This window comes from Panonychus citri, unplaced genomic scaffold (assembly GCF_014898815.1).
Source record: "Panonychus citri isolate SS breed McGregor unplaced genomic scaffold, ASM1489881v1 Contig00033, whole genome shotgun sequence".
Taxonomy (NCBI): Eukaryota; Metazoa; Arthropoda; class Arachnida; order Trombidiformes; family Tetranychidae; genus Panonychus; species Panonychus citri.
In genome coordinates, this window is record NW_026515438.1 from 536579 (window position 1) to 553504 (window position 16926).

At 32.0% G+C, this 16926-nt stretch overlaps 3 protein-coding genes across 3 annotated transcripts; 1 reads left to right on the forward strand and 2 right to left on the reverse strand.

The window, feature by feature from the left end:
• Positions 1-368: 368 nt before the first annotated feature.
• LOC128397470 (V-type proton ATPase 16 kDa proteolipid subunit c-like) lies at positions 369-2239 on the reverse strand. The gene is made up of 3 exons (XM_053358199.1): positions 1956-2239; positions 1340-1566; positions 369-938 (listed from the first exon to the last, which is right to left on the reverse strand). Exons 2-3 carry the CDS (start codon positions 1536-1538, stop codon positions 652-654), a joined length of 486 nt encoding a protein of 161 aa, XP_053214174.1. The 5' UTR covers positions 1539-1566; positions 1956-2239; the 3' UTR covers positions 369-651.
• A 1582-nt stretch (positions 2240-3821) lies between these two features.
• LOC128397477 (anoctamin-7-like) lies at positions 3822-10851 on the forward strand. Its single transcript, XM_053358206.1, is given in 10 exon segments — positions 3822-4263; positions 4634-4736; positions 5055-5873; positions 5946-6036; positions 6117-6280; positions 6372-6589; positions 6666-6717; positions 6720-7027; positions 9646-10089; positions 10181-10851. Coding segments are annotated over 10 exon segments (2880 nt in total). The 5' UTR covers positions 3822-4005; the 3' UTR covers positions 10604-10851.
• Positions 10852-13665: 2814 nt separating this feature from the next.
• LOC128397447 (putative protein TPRXL) lies at positions 13666-15323 on the reverse strand. Its single transcript, XM_053358175.1, has one exon. It carries the CDS (start codon positions 15009-15011, stop codon positions 14157-14159), a length of 855 nt encoding a protein of 284 aa, XP_053214150.1. The 5' UTR covers positions 15012-15323; the 3' UTR covers positions 13666-14156.
• Between the last annotated feature and the right edge of the window lie 1603 nt (positions 15324-16926).

Consider the following 16926-nt stretch of genomic DNA (forward strand, 5'->3'; position numbering starts at 1 on the left):
ATCAATTAGTCAATTTAATCAGTTTCAACTGATGGTGACCTTTAAATACAAACAGGTTATCATTGAGTTTAATGTTCTTCTTTAATTTCATCTTATTGGTTTATGGTAAAAAACAAAAATGATTAATCTTGTTAATCTAAACATTTGAAATGTGATCAAAATTTTCTGGGTTTACAATTAGATTAGTTGATTAATTGGAGATTACAACTGTTGATACAAATGAGAAACAAATGAGAATCATAGTTAATTTGGTTGACTTTCCTTTTCTCTTCTTATATTATTTTCTAATTGTTAAGATTAAATGAATTACCTTTTTAAAGGTCATTGAGATTCAGATGATAAAATGTTGATATTTTCTTGTAATTGGGTTTCTCTTTTTTCAATGTATTTTTTTTATTATACGATAAATCCAATTAAATGCATGATTATTATATATTTTATATATATTTATATATGATAAAATGGAATCACAATCAATCCAGAAACACAGAAGATGAGAAAAAGGGGAAAAAAATTCTAGTTTAAATGTATGATTTTGAAGATTCTCTTTGTTGTTGATCTCTCACAGTGGAAATGATTAAATGTTGTAATTTTTTTTTGTAAATATGTTTAGTTTTGTGTGTGTGTTGTTTTGTTTAAATATGGTCTTGATTAAGAGCTTACTCTTGTGTTAAGAATAAGTGAAACAATAAGACCATAAAGACCAAGTACTTCAGCGAAAATTAAAATCAAAATCATTCCTACAAATAGACGTGGTTGTTGGGCAGTACCACGAACACCAGCATCACCGACAACACCGATAGCGAAACCAGCAGCCAAACCAGAAAGACCCACAGATAAACCAGCACCCAAATGGATGAAACCATCAAACAATTTATATGATGGTGGTGCTCTCAAGTTATTGGCGATAAGTGCAGCAACGATTAAACCATAAATAGCTAACCATAGATAAAATAAGAAAAAAGAATAGAACAAGAAAAGATAAATTAAAATAAGAATCAATTTAAATAGGAGAAGAGAGACAAACAGACCAACAAATGAATTAAAATAAAAAAATTCAATCAACTCAAGGTAGTTAATGAAGCGGTAACCATTATGGATAATTAGTAAAAAAAAATAGAAAAGGTTATTTGAAGGTTGAATATGATCAACAAGAAGAAACAAAAAAAAATACAAAATAAAATAAAAAAGAGAAAGAGAAAGAGAAAGAAAGAGAAAAAAGAAAGAGAAAGATGAAGATGAAAGAAATAGAAGGTAAGTTGACAGGTAATGGAATTGTTGGTCTATCAAAAGTGATATATTGAGGTTAAATTTAATTGTAGAAAAATTGATTAATTACCGATAATACCGGCCATAACAACGGGAATAATACTTTGCATGATTCTTTCGGGTCTCATGACGGCCATTGCAGCGATTCCAGTTCCAGATTTAGCTGTTCCATAGGCGGCTCCAAGTGAAGAGAAAACCATTGCAGCAGCAGAGCCCATTACACCAAAGAAAGGTCCATAAATTGGAGCGGCTTCATCGTAAGCGGACATTTTGTTTTAAGTAAATGTGAATGTGAAACTAAACAATTAAATAAAATAAGAGATTATCTTGTAGGTGGTAAAGATTAATTAATTAAAGACTAGAAGGAGACAGTAAGAGGACAATTACTAACAAGATGAGAGACAAACACAAGACAGGAACAGGAACAAGAGATGAAGCAATAAAAAGGGAGAGAGACTCATAGACGAAGCGAAGAAAAGAAGATGACCTCAACTCCATCTGTTGGATTTTCTTTTCCTTATGTAACTTTTTCTCTTTTTTTGGATTAGCTCATTTTTTGGAGAAATTAATTAATTTTTTTTTCGTTTTCGTTTTTTGATTAGAGAGAATATTTTTTTTTCTTTTTTTAGAATTTAAGGTTTTCTTTTCTTTTTAGGGTCTATGGGAGAGGATAATGATGGACTTACTTGCTTTTGGTGTTTTCATGATCGGGAAACGATTGGAAATTGTTGGAATTGTCTTTGGGTTTAATTTGATTGTTTCCATGTTGATGGTTGACTTTGATTCTGTTGGAAGGGTAATTTTGGGTAAATTAGAATATTAATTGGGAAAGTTAATTGTTATGGTTGTTTGTTGTTTAATTTTATGGATCAACTTGGAATTGATGAGAAGACAATTTGATTGTGTTGATTTGTTAACGTTGAAAGTTTGGGAAACAAATTTGGATAATTTGTTGGTAAATTAACTTATCCGTTTGGTGGTGGAAATGTTATTAAAGTGATCACTTTGATCACAATTAACTCTAAGACACTAATCACTAATCTCTGGTATCATTAGTAATTATCTTCTAATTCATTGAAATCAATTAAGGGGATTTCCAAATCAATCAAACTCCATTTAGATTATGATGATGATGAAGAAAAACAAAACCCTCTTTAATTTTATCTAATTACTATCAGTCTATACAATCAATTATTAACTATAAGTTAATTGTAAACAATTAAAATAATGGAATAACAATTGATGATAAAATAAATCAATTGATGAAAAGAAAACGAAAAAAACTCTTCAATTCAAATTGAGCGCTTAAATTAGAAAGTAACGTAATTCATTTTTCTCTGTCTTTTTTAGTGTCGCAAAAAAGATCGAAAAAATCGATTCAGTCAATAAATCGATTTTTATCCCTCGTTTAAAAATGTAAACATTTTGGTTTATTTTTAATATTTGTCACTTTGATTATGATTAATAAACAAACGACAATTAATTCAATTATTTGTAAATTATGAATCTCAATTTATCAAAGAAACTTATTATTGATCCAATTGATTCTCACTCGGTGACAAAGAGAGACAACAATCAAATGTTCAAATTGGAAACTCGAAAATATCAAAAGGTTCAAATATACTCATCGAAATACTCATCATGTTAATCACTTTGAATCTCTTCACTAATCAACAATTTAATTAACTCCTTCGGCATAACAATAGAAATTGATTGTGACTCATCAAATAATCAAGGGAAACAAAATTCAGGTAATCGATTGATAATAAATTACTAATTCTAATCATTGAGCTCTTCTAATTGGATTATCGTTTCTTAATTTCAGGAGCAAAAAAATTGAAAATCAATTGAAAATCTCAATGGATTAACTTTAATCACCTGGACTGTCAATCAAATGTAAAAGGGGAAAACAATTGAATCAATTTTAATTGGTGATTGTTGTTGACAATTAACATCACAACATTTGAATATGAATGAAGGTAACGATGAAAACAATGAGCTTAATGGATTATCATCATTCAGAGTTAATCATTCATCATCTTCATCTTCATCATCATTGGCAGCCCTGGAAATTGTGACAGCAATTAACGGTCAATGTAACCCAAATTACGGTGTTAATTGTTACTCATCAGTACCAGGAGAAGATATCAATTTAATTACTAATCACAATACAAATCGAAATGTAAGTTAATCAATTTTCACCACTAAATATTAATTGATTGTCAATAGTTTATATTTGGTTACACAAATTGTTAACTTTAATTGTTGTCAACAGAGAGCGTTAGTAGTTTTAATTGTCATCATATCATACAATTATGATTAAACTGATTCCAAGGTAAACAATTAATTAACATGTAAATAGACTAATTAATCCAATCTAATTATCAGCATAAAAAAAGGTGATAAATATATTTACCAACTAATCAGTTAATTATCAAATGATATTTAATTTTTATTATACCAACAATTAAGTTGCCTAATATTTAACCAGATCAAGATTTTTTTTCATTTAAATTACATTAATTAAGATGTGAAAGAAACAGAAATAATTAATCAAGTTAAAAAATCTACGAAAAATTTGATTAACTAGTTGTAAATGATTCTGTAATAATGATAGTCAATCAATAACAATTAAGCCTAATTGTTTCATCGACCAAGAAATGGTTGATTGTTACCCGATTATATTAATAACTGTACAATTAAATAGTTGACTCTTAATTAACGTTAACTGTTAAAATGTCAGTTAATTACTTTAGTCTTTCAATTCCGTTACAATCAAGAAAATTAACTTTCACCGAAAGCAATTGCTCAACTAATTATGATGAAAATTCAAGTCCAGTTATCTGGACAATTAGATTAAATCAATCACCATTATCAACAACAACAACCAATTTATCATCACCATCATCATCATCATTATCATTATCATTGTGTTCAAGTGAAACAATTAACATTCAGGATAAGAAATTGATTAATCACTATAACCATAAATTGGTAATTAATCCTTAATCTCCCCCTCCTAAGCTTAATCCTTGTTAATCCTGAACAAAAAAAACAATCCCGATAATTTTTTTCCAAAGTTAACCAACAATCTGAATGTACTCTGTTAATTAACTAATTACTGTCAACTGATTCACTTTAATTCCTAGTTGATTAATCGTAAGAAAAACTCAATACAATCACATCGATATTTTTTTATATTCTGACAATTAACTAACTAATATTGTTCCAGTTTCTTGAGTGTTCAAGTGTTACAATTGTTTGTTTTACTTTCAACATGGTTGATTTTTAATTCTAATCAAGTTAATTGCTGGTTATGGGAAATGATCATTTAATTCTTGATGTTGCTAAATTGTTATTTCAGGTTCGACGAGTTGATTCAAACGATTCGGATGTTGGATGTGTCCTTCCCTTCCGGTTCCTGGACGAGCAAACAACTTATTTCAAAGATGGTAAAAGTAAAATTGGTAAGTTAATTAGCTACATAGATAATTAATTAGCAAGTTAATTAACTGATTGGCACCTTGGAAACTTTGATACATCATCATAATGATGCTTTATTATTATTACTATTGTAACCGATCATCAGGTTAATCCAGTTACCAATAGATTGATATATTGATTGTGATCGTAATTGTATTAATTTGTACTCAAAGATCAAGCTCATAATCATAATACTAATTATCTAAACAATTATTACCGAGGTTAATTACGTGATCATTTGAACGTAAAATCTTAATCGTAATTCTAATTAATTGATTGTTATACTTTTTCTTATTCCCAAGATTACATATTAGTTTATGAACAATCAAATCGATCAACTGGAAATTCAATTACCTTTGAGACACACGATGAATCGGTGGTTCGAGTTCGTAAGGAGCGGAAATATCGTAAATATCGTGAACGTTTTATCAACAATCTACGCAAAATTGGCCTTCTCATCGAGGAGGAAGTCCTTTTGGGCGACACTAGTACCACGAACAACGGTGACAATAATAACAACAATCAGCTGAACGATGAAGAAAATTTCCAACCCAAATCAAGTCCGAATATTTATTTTTTCAAGATATCGATTCCATGGCCAATTCTGGCCCAATACGCGGAAAAGTTTAACGTCCGTTCACCACTTCAGGCTTATCCTTCATTATTCTACGATTGGTCTGAGTCCATTTTCCGTTTACTTCGTCTACCCAATCCACTTCATCTCGACGTTCCTAATAAACCTTTACAGTATTTCACTTGTCCTTTCAAGATATCGAAATTAGATCGTTACCTTGGTTCAGATTCACCGGACACTTTTTTCACAACCACGCAGCGAATTCGTTTGGTCAATGAAATCCTTCAGTCTACCGTTTATGGTCATCGGAAAAGAGCTCAAATCGGTATCGCTCGAATGCTAAACGAAGACATTTTCACCGGAGCTTTTCCCTTACACGAAGGATCTTACAAATGTCCAAACAATTTCCTCGACCCAAGTGAACTCAATAAGCGACAAGTTTTGTACCAATATTGGGCTCGTTGGTCATGTTGGTATAAATATCAGCCTCTTGATCACGTTCAAGAATATTTTGGTGAAAAAATTGCAATGTACTTCGCATGGTTAGGTAATCACAATTAACTTTCAATTGAAGTTTTATAAACTCGACTGATTAACCAATAACCCTTTTCTAATTTAGGTTTTTATACAAGCTGGTTGTTGCCTGCGGCTATTGTTGGCTTATTGGTTTTCTTGTATGGAGTTGCAACAATTAACCAAGACCTTGTTTCGTAAATATCAAGACAATCTGATAAAAATCGAAATAAAATTGACAAATCAACTAATTGTAAATCTGCTCTTCTAATTCTAGTAATGAGATTTGTAAAAGTGGTGACAAGTATCGTATGTGTCGGAATTGTGATGAACCAGGTTGTCCCTATTGGAATCTAAGTGATACCTGTTTTCTGGCCAAATTATCTTACCTGTTTGATCAGCCAGGGACCGTTTTCTACGCAATATTTGTTTCTTTCTGGGGTAAGATTAAAATCTCTTGGTTAATCCATCAATTCATCTCTCTCTTTCTCTGTGTGTTCGTGTACAATTTTCAATCCACGGAAAACTTTAGCTGTTACTTTTCTGGAATATTGGAAACGTAAAAGTGCATCGTTAGCATACCATTGGGATGTGATGACTTTCGAAGAGGAAGAAAAATCTCGACCTGAGTTTGTCGCTCGAGCTCCGTTTATCAAGCGAAATCCAATCACTGGAATTCAAGAGCCAAGTTTCCCGACTCGTATTCGCTACCAAAGAATGGCCGCTGGACTGGTTCTAATTGTGTTAATGGTAAGTAAACATTACCAACGATTTAATGAGTTGAACTTATTTCAAAAATTTTCTTTTCTTTTCTGTGAATTCGAAGCTTTCTCTGGTTGTTATTTTTGTGGTCGCTGTTATAATATATCGTCTTCTCGTTTCATACCGCTCTTCATGGATCCAAGTCTATCTGGTTGGGCTTCGATCATCGCCTCATCAACTGGGGCACTTGCGAATCTTGTATTTATTATGCTTCTAAGTCCAATCTATGAGAAACTAGCATTCCGCTTGACCCGATGGGAAATGCATCGAACTCAAACCGAGTTCGAAAATCATTTGACATTTAAAGTTTTCATCTTTCAATTTTTCAATTATTATTCATCAATCTTTTATATTGCCTTTTTCAAAGGTAAATTTGTAGGAACTCCTGGTAATTACTCACAAATCTTAGGTCTTCGAAATGAAAATGTAAGTATTAAAATTAACTTTGAAATAACCAATCAGACAAAAAAGATACACGTACGAAATAAAGAGTTGTAATTTAGATGATGAGAGTGAGAAAAAGACAAAGACAAAGAGAAAGAGAGAGATAATTAGGATATTTATGGCTACGACGATGATAATGGAAAAAGAAATAAGGACAATGATTACCGGTTCTGAGAAGATGAGAAAGGAGAAGAGCAAACAATCGATTTTGTGGGTTGATGTTTGTCCACTTTCGATAGTTGACCCTTCGTCTTTTTCGTCTTTTGTTAGTCCATTTTAGGCAATATTTAAGCGAATACTCTTCCATCATCTCACCTCATTTTCCTTCCTCTTATTTCCTTTAGTTCCTCCAACTGGCTCAACTCCTTTCCAAGTTTCTTGGTACTTAAAATAGTCTTTGTAACAGGTTTCTAATACCTAACTGACCTTCGGTCAGTTTTCAAGATGATGAGTTAACCTTAAAACATTTTCTTCCTCCTCCTCATCTACTTTTCCTTTCTTTTCTCTCTTTCTCTCTTTGCCTTTATCCATATTCTAAACTCCCATTATTTATCTCCAATTGTCTATTCTCATCTTCTCTTTTTTCTCTTCTTCGAATGATAAATAAACTGTTGATTATTTTCATTCTTCTATTATTTTCTCTTTATCAATGTAACATTATTTTCCTATAACAACAATCGACCCACAAACATAATAATACATAATAAATACGAACACAGGAAATTAACATTATCCAATCCAAAGAGACTCTTTGGTCATGTGGTTACTGTTTGTTAGCCAATTAGACCTAAAGTTATATAATCAAAGAATCTATAATATAACTGATTTCACATAATGAGAATCTCTTTTGGATTTAAATCTCTCAGAATTCAGAAAAGTGTCACATCCATAACCCTTTAAGTGAGAAATGATCTTGAAAAGGTTAAATTTGATCTTAATTTGATTTACAAAAATAGATTAACTGACCACCATCGACATCGATCCTTTTTTATTGCTGAAAATATCTTTTTATTCAATTAGAAGATCATTGAAAATCTCCAAAATTTCATTCAATTCATAAAAGAGGGCGAAAAAGCAAATTATCCAAATCACCTTTTCCAGGAAAGAGAGAGAAATTCGATCACTTTGTTTTCGATAAACTCAAATTCCCACCGAATGTACAATCCATCGCTTGATATAAATTGTATCGCTCAGGATCTCGATCCGAAAGCAAATGGACCAAGTGTTTAATCTCGAGGGTCAACGCAGCATTTTGCACATGAAGAGCTTCCAATTCTTTGGTCAGTTTTCCGATTAACTTTTCGTTTTCCAATTGTTTCTTTTTCAATTTGTCGCGAGACTTTTCGCCGATTCGTTATTCTTTTCTCGTCTTTTCCAATAGTTTTCGTCCTTCAGATGAGCAGGTGTTGGTTCACCTTTCTTTTTACGGCCATTCGATTGAGTCGCTTCGTTTGTCAATTGATCTTGTTCTTGGATGTTTCTCCTTCTTTTGGTGTTGTCGGTTGTTGTATTCCGTCTGGAGTATTAGTATTAGATGATGATGATTCTCCTTGTGGACTGAGAGTCGGTGGTTCTCGAGATGAATTTGATGGAGATGAGAAAGAAGTGCATGATTGTGGACTTGATGATGGCGATGAATTAGCAAATGATGTTAAATCCAATGGAATCTCACAAGTTATCACTTGATGATGATGCTGATGATTCACATTCTTAGCTAAATGAGGGATAAAAGGAATCGCATTGAACTTTTTATGGAAAATATTGGGATGAGACATGATGGAATAGAGAAGGTGAAATGAAGGTGAAGGTGAAAGGAAGATGATGAATCTATAACATTGAGCTTAGAAATTTTTCTATTTAAATACGATGTCCGTCCAGCGACTCTTATGGTCAATTCCCTCTCTTTTACGCATGTACTCTTATCATTCGAATTCGTTTTCTTATTTCTCTCTCTTATTGCCACTAAACAGATCATTTGGTCATGTGGTTACTTTTTGTTAGCCAATGAGACCTAAAGTTATATAATCATAGAAACTATAATACTGATTCGCAAAAATGTTGAAATCAATCATTGGAACTGAACAAATATATTAGCTCTTTCCCGTTATCCTCATTAAAGAAGATTGAAAGAGAGAAAGAGAGAATCCTCTTTATCATCTTTCCCAGAAATAAATATCAATAATATTATATTAAGAGGAGGCGATCCTATTGTGATGAAGGATGACCAATGAGATGCAATCTAATATTATATTAAAGTGTTGACCATTATTATCATCACCATCCTCTTTCTAACTCCTTCCTCATCACCATTATCCTTGGCCCTTTATCATCATCCCTCATAATAGGGATGATGATAATCACTATTTTCATCCTCATAATAATTGGCAACCAAAATAAAATGTAAACAAAGAGTAGGAATAAATTGTAATAATAATCAAGTTGAAATTGCATTTATCATAAATAGTTGAGTTGAAAATTAAGTGAACCTTAATCAACACAATCAAATAACTTTCAAACACTATCTATCTGTCAGTCTAACTGATGATGAAGATGAAGATGATAATCAACCCTTTTGCCTCTCTCTCTCTCTCTGTTTCCAGTGCTCTAACAATGGTTGTCTCGGTGAATTGGCTCAGCAACTTGCAGTCATCATGATCGGTAAACAAATTATCAATAATGCCCAAGAGATTCTGTGGCCTAAGATGAAAACATGGTGGCATCGAAGGCGAACCAATATAACCTCTAGACGAGAGGGTGGAAAACAGGGAATGACTCGGTGGGAGGAAGATTATTCTTTACTCCCTTATGAGGGTCTATTTGAAGAATATCTTGAAATGGTTTTGCAGTTTGGTTTTATCACGATTTTTGTTGCTGCTTTTCCTTTGGCTCCTTTTTTTGCTCTGCTCAATAATTGGGTCGAGATTCGTTTGGATGCTCAAAAATTGGTCACCTCAACTCGACGACCTGTTCCAGAAAGAGCACAAAACATTGGCATTTGGCTTTCAATACTCACCTTTCTTGCTCAAATTGCGGTCATAAGTAATGTGAGTTGTTGAATTTCAGACTGACCATTGGTCATTTGGATTGTAGATTTTATCTGTCTATTTGTCTTTTTCTTTCTCTTTCTTGTTTTAGGCTTTTCTCATTGCATTTACTTCGGACTTTCTTCCCAAATTAGTCTATCAATTTGATAATAACTTTTCTCTTGAAGGTTATCTCGATTTTAGCTTATCCTGGGCACCCGCTAATACCACAACCTTATCTTGCCGTTATCGTGACTTCCGTGACTCTGATGGTCATCTAACGGTCACTTATTGGAAGTTAATGTTTGCTCGATTTGCTTTTGTTTGTATTTTTGAACATATCGTTTTTTCAGTCTCTCGACTTATCGATGCAATTGTACCTGATATACCTCGACGATTAGAGGTACAAATCAAACGGGAAAGATATTTGGCCAAACAAGCGCTCGCTGATTCTGATACAATTTTACAAGCGGCCACTGAAAAGGTCACTTCAACTTTAATGAGACAAATATCACGTCAACCACAATCAACTTAACTGCTCACCTAATTTCCTCCTAATCATTGGAGTTAACGATCAACAATCTCAATCATAATAATCAAAACACATTCGAAACAAAAAAAAACCTTCACAATTTTCTTAGTAAACAACAACCAACGGAATGAATCTAATTACTAAGTCCAAGTTCCTGCAACAATTAGAACAACAATTATTCATTATTAACTGAATAATTATCAAATCGATTGTCTAAAATGAGAGAAAATAACCAAAAAGGAAACGAGAAATTCAGTCAAAGGCAAAGGTCACCGAAAGGGTTCACCTAAACTACTGATAACATTTACTAATCATTAGCTGATCATCTTAATCTTAATCTTGATTATCATAATCATCAGTGTGATTTTGTTGATGATCCGTTTAGTTTGAATTTAAATTGGATATTTGAAAAGTTTTTCTTTCTAAACTAAATTTAAAGTCGTTGTTGCATAGCACCGTTACCGTAATGATCTGTTAATGAATATACTAAGAATGACCAATGGTCATCGTCTCTTTCTTTCTCCCTCTCTTTCTCTGGTCTTTTCGAACAAATTTTCGTCAACAATTAACTAATTGTCACCGTTTTTCAGCCCATGTGAATATAAATTGTCTTTTAAATCATGTTGACGTTTTCATCTCATTCCAATGTTGATATTTAAACTTATTGATCAACTTAAATGATAATAATTCAAATGATTTCCAATAATTTTGATGACAATTAATTTCCAACAAATTTGAATTCATATCAATTTAATTACTCTTACTGGTTGTGTTACTTAACAATAATATTTTGAAACAATCTAATTGATTGATTGACTAATTGAATCTACGCAATTAATTGTTAATTTTGTTTCTTATTTGATTGAAAAAACAAATTGTGATTAACAATCAAACGTTTGGTTGATAAATAAATTAATTACTGCAAAATATTTGAAAGACAAAGATTAATGAATTAATTTTTCTAATTCTAATCCTTAAATCAGTCAAGACACTGAAAAAAGCTTAATTGTCAGTCAAAGTGAAACCATAATATCCTCATTATAAACAATCAACTTAGAAAGACAAACAGTTATTGACTCAACAATTAACTCTCTTAATCTTAACTGCAAATTTTAGCTCGATCAACAATTTGAATTGATAACATTAAATGTGCAAAAAACTCCAATTAATTTTAATTTACTAAAGTAAACAATTTAATGTCTGCAGATAACATTGATCACCATGACAATTAACTGATTAACTTGTTAACTAATTGATTAAATTGATTTAATTTTCCTTCCATGTGATTAGTAAGCGGTAACACTTACAAAGGGCAAATAATTATGAAAGATTTAATCAAATTACCAACAATTAACCATTGAACTTTGTACCATTTTCACACAATTAACTGGCCAGTTTATCTTGATTATCGACGATTTATTAATAAATAATATCCTTGATTATAAGTTTCTGAGTAATTGGAAAGGTCAGAAAAGTTGTTTGACCATCATGATGAGAGATAAGATTATAACTGTGAAGAATTGAATCATTTTCTTGACCAAAGGTCATCTATTACTCTAGATAACTACGATATCTAATTGGACAATAATTCTTGATGATTGAGATGGACAATTGATGGACATCTAGAGATGAACATAGTCTATTAATTGTACTGGGCGTGCTATTGCAGGTAATCAATTGATAAATCTAATTAATTGATTGATCCGTGAAATTAATTGATAACATTTCAATTACATATGAAAAATTTTTAAACCAGAAAAGGATTAAAGATGAAAAAGGATTAGTGATACAATTTAAGTGTCCAAACACATGTAACATATGGTTTACTCAATTGGAGAGCTAAAAATAGTCTCTCTTTCTCTTTCTCGATGGGTTAATTAGAATTGGTCAAGTTTGTGCAACATGAAACGGATGACCAACGACTGCGAGTATCATGAATATAATGATGGCGATGATGAGACAAAAGGGTTGAGTAAAAGCGGTAAAGATGAAAATTTTACTTTTGTTTCGTTTTGATGGTGAATCGAAATAGAAAATCCCTTGAGGGTAAAATGGAAAAGTAAGAGAATAAGAGAATAAGAAAGATGATAAAGATACTGATGATTATGATGACGATGATGATGATGATGAAAAGAGAAATAGAAATGGTTATGACCAGTTGTGTGAGAATGAGAGAGAAAAAATAGAAAAGAAGAAGAAGAAGAAAAAAGTATTACATTTTAAGAAGGGTTGATGTTTAGCTTTGTCCATTTTCGATGGTCAAGCCCTTCGTTTTTTCTCTCTTTCTCTCTTTCTCCTTCTCCTTGTTACTCTATTTTAGGCAATATTTAAGTGAATAATCTTCCATCATCTCATCTCACCTCATCTTCCTTCCTCTTATTTCCTTTTCTTCTTCTTCTTCTCTCCAACTGACTCGAAATCCTTTCCAAGTTTCTTGGTACTTAAAATAGTCTTTGTAACAGGTTTCTAATACCTAACTGACCTTCGGTCAGTTTTCAAGATGATGAGTTAACCTTAAAACATTTTCTTCCTCCTCCTCATCTACTTTTTCCTTTCTTTCTCTCTCTCTCTTTTTCTCTCTCTTTCTCTCTCTCTATCCATATTCTAAACTCCCATTATTTATCTCCAATTGTCTATTCTCATCTTCTCTTTTTTCTCTTCTTCGAATGATAAATAAACTGTTGATTATTTTCATTCTTCTATTATTTTCTCTTTATCAATGTAACATTATTTTCCTATAACAACAATCGACCTACAAGCATAATAATACATAATAACTACGAACACAGGAAATTAACATTATCCAATCCAAAGAGACTCTTTGGTCATGTGGTTACTGTTTGTTAGCCAATGAGACCTAAAGTTATATAATCATAGAAACTATAATATCATTGATATCACATAATGAGAATCCCTTTTGGATTTAAATCTCTTAGAATTCAAGAAAGTGTCACATCCATAACCCTTTATTTGAGAAATGATCTTGAAAAGGTTAAAATGTCAAAGGAAATTTAAAATCTTATTAATATGATTTACTATTATTTATACAACAAGAAGAAGGTAAATTTTAGTTATTGATATGATTTATTGTTCAATTGTTTGACTAATACAGAAAATATTATAATTTTGTAAAGAAAATGACCAATGGCGATCACCATCATCACCACCACCATCGACATCGACATCGGAATGAACATATGCAATTTCATGTATTCGTTTTGATTGATTTACAAAAATAGATTAACTGACCATTGGAACTGGACAAATTTACATCAATTCTTTTTCCGTTTGTTTGATTAAACTTCGATACAAATTATTAATAAATCCTCCAAATGGTCACTTAAGATGTTTATTGTTACAAGCCAGAGACAAAAAGTTTAAATTCAAGAAGAATTAAGTTCAAAGTGATCAGCTTAATGATCTTAATTAATCTCCTTTTTTATTGCTGAAAATCTTTTTATTCAATTAGATGATAATTAATAATCTCGATTAATTCGAAAATATTATTCTATTGATTATCTCTAATCATCTTTTCCATAAAGAGAAAGAAAGTCGATCACTTTGTTTTCGATAAATTCAAATTCCCACCGAATGTACAATCCATCGCTTGATATAAATTGTATCGCTCAGGATCTCGATCCGAAAGCAAATGGACCAAGTGTTTAATCTCGAGGGTCAACGCAGCATTTTGCACATGAAGAGCTTCCAATTCTTTGGTCAGTTTTCCGATTAACTTTTCGTTTTCCAATTGTTTCTTTTTCAATTTGTCGCGAGACTTTTTCGCCGATTCGTTATTCTTTTCTCGTCTTTTCCAATAGTTTTCGTCCTTCAGATGAGCCGGTGTTGGTTCACCTTTCTTTTTACGGCCATTCGATTGAGTCGCTTCGTTTGTTGATTGATCTTGTTCTTGGGATGTTTCTCCTTCTTTTGTTGGTGTTGTTGGTTGTTGTATTCCGTCTGGAGTATTAGTATTAGATGATGATGAAGATGAAGAGGATGAAGATGATGATTCTCCTTGTTGAACATTAAATTTACACTCTTGAGATTGAGATTGAGTCTTGGACTGGGAACTGATTCGAGATCGAGATCGACCCTTGGAACGACCATTCGATTGGCTTGGTTGGAATGGAGCAATTGGAGCAATTGGATCAGAAGAAATCTCCATTTCTTCAGTCGGTGGACTGGGAGTCGGTGGTTCTCGAGATGAATTTGATGGAGATGAGAAAGAAGTGCCTGATTGTGGAGTTGATGATGGCGATGAATTAGTAAATGGTGAATTAGTAGATGTTAAATCCAATGGAATCTCACAAGTTATCACTTGATGGTGATGCTGATGATTCACATTCTTAGCTAAATGAGGGATAAAAGGAATCGCATTGAACTTTTTATGGAAAATATTGGGATGAGACATGATTGAATAGAGAAGATCAGATGAAGGTGAAGATGAAAATGAAAATGAAAATAAAGGTGAAGGTTAAGGTGAGAATGAGGATGAGGATGATGAAACTTTAGTAAATAAATCAACTTGATCAATCGAAGATCTTATGATGAAGCGTAACATTGAGCTTAGAATCCTTTCTATTTAAATACGATGTCCATCCAGCGACTCTTATGGTCAATTCCCTCCTTTTCTTTTACGCATGTACTCTTATCATCCCAATTCGTTTTCTTATCTTCCTGTCTTCCTTTCATTTTAGTCTCTCTTCTCTCTTCTCTCCTTTCTTTTTCTCTCTCTTTTCCTTTAAACAGATCAACAAGTTGTTGTTATATTAGATGTTCGATTTCGATATCATCATGTTTTCATCTTGGATCATCGATTCTCTTCAATATTATCGATACTCTTTTTCTATATTCGTCACAATTACTTCTACTGCCCCTCTCACCAAAGAGTCAAAAGTAAGCTACTTCATCATCTCTCTCTCTTCCTTCTCTCATATTTACTAACATCAGACTTTTTCATCAATCGAGTGATTATTTAATCATATCAATTGAAAGTTTTACTCAATTTACATTTCATTTCATTTCACTCTTTGTTTACTTTCATTCATTATAATGAAGATGAGAAAGGCCAAGGGTGAGGGTGAGGGTGGATTTAGATGAAGGGTCATGATGATGATAATAATGACCAACACTTTAATAGATATTAGATTGATTCTCATTGGTCATTCTCATCATAATAGGATCACCACCTCCTCTTAATTTTATTACTGGAAAATTAATCAACCAGCAATTGAATTTGTGTTTACATTTTCATTCTTAAATTAGTATCGCACTAATAAATTACTAATCATTCCTAGAAATTGATTGATAGAAAATTCTCTCAATATAATTATATCTTCAGGCTGATTAATTAGTTGGAACTGTTTAAATTACTGGAACACTATTAATAGTATTCAATCGCTTTAGGGCTAATTAATGCTAGAAATTAATATAATCCAGTCTAAGCTTAATCCATCTTAAAAATTGATTTAAATGTCAACCAAACTTTGAGCCGTTTTCTTTTACCATCAACTAGACTTGCGAGTTTTCAAACAGTGGAAACAATTGTCCGGCAGAATAAAATGACCCTCAAGGTTAAATTTATTATGAAATTTAAAAGAAACTGACCAGTGTCATATGGGGAACTCTATGTATTCGCAATATTATTCTAATTCATTTTGATTGATTTACATTGTTAATGGACAAAAATAGATTAACTAACTAGCGAACTACAATAATATAGAAGAGCAACTGACCGATGGAACCGGACAAACATAATAACCCTTCCAATTTCCTTCTATTTTTGCCTAAACTCTTTTCTCTCTCATCTCACTAATCATAACTACTTTTATCCTTCATCATCTTTCTCGCTTGACCCTTTGGGTCTTGCAAAAGAAAACTACAATTTCCATTTTTCTTTTTCATCTTCTCTTTTTTTTCATCTTCTTCTTCCTCATCCTTTTGTTATCACTTTTTTTCCATTACCACATGCACATAATATTGAATATGAATTATGAAAAATTGTTTGTTACTGGACAAAGTTTACTATTTGAAATGGTCAACAAGAAAACGAGAAGAAAAACAAGATGGACAATGAGAGGAGGAAGAAGAAGAGGAAAGAAGGAGTAAGAGGAGGAGGTGGAAAGATGATGATGATGAGGATGATGATTATGAAGAGTTAGAAGACCAAATTTGGACATTTACTATTTTCTTTTATTTTTTGTTGTTGTAAAATCGCAAAGGGTCAAGCAAAAAAAAAGATGATGAAGGATCAAAGTGGTTATGATAAGTGATGAGTGTGTGAGAGAGTAGCTTTTGCTTTTGTCCATTTGGTCAACTCTTTATTA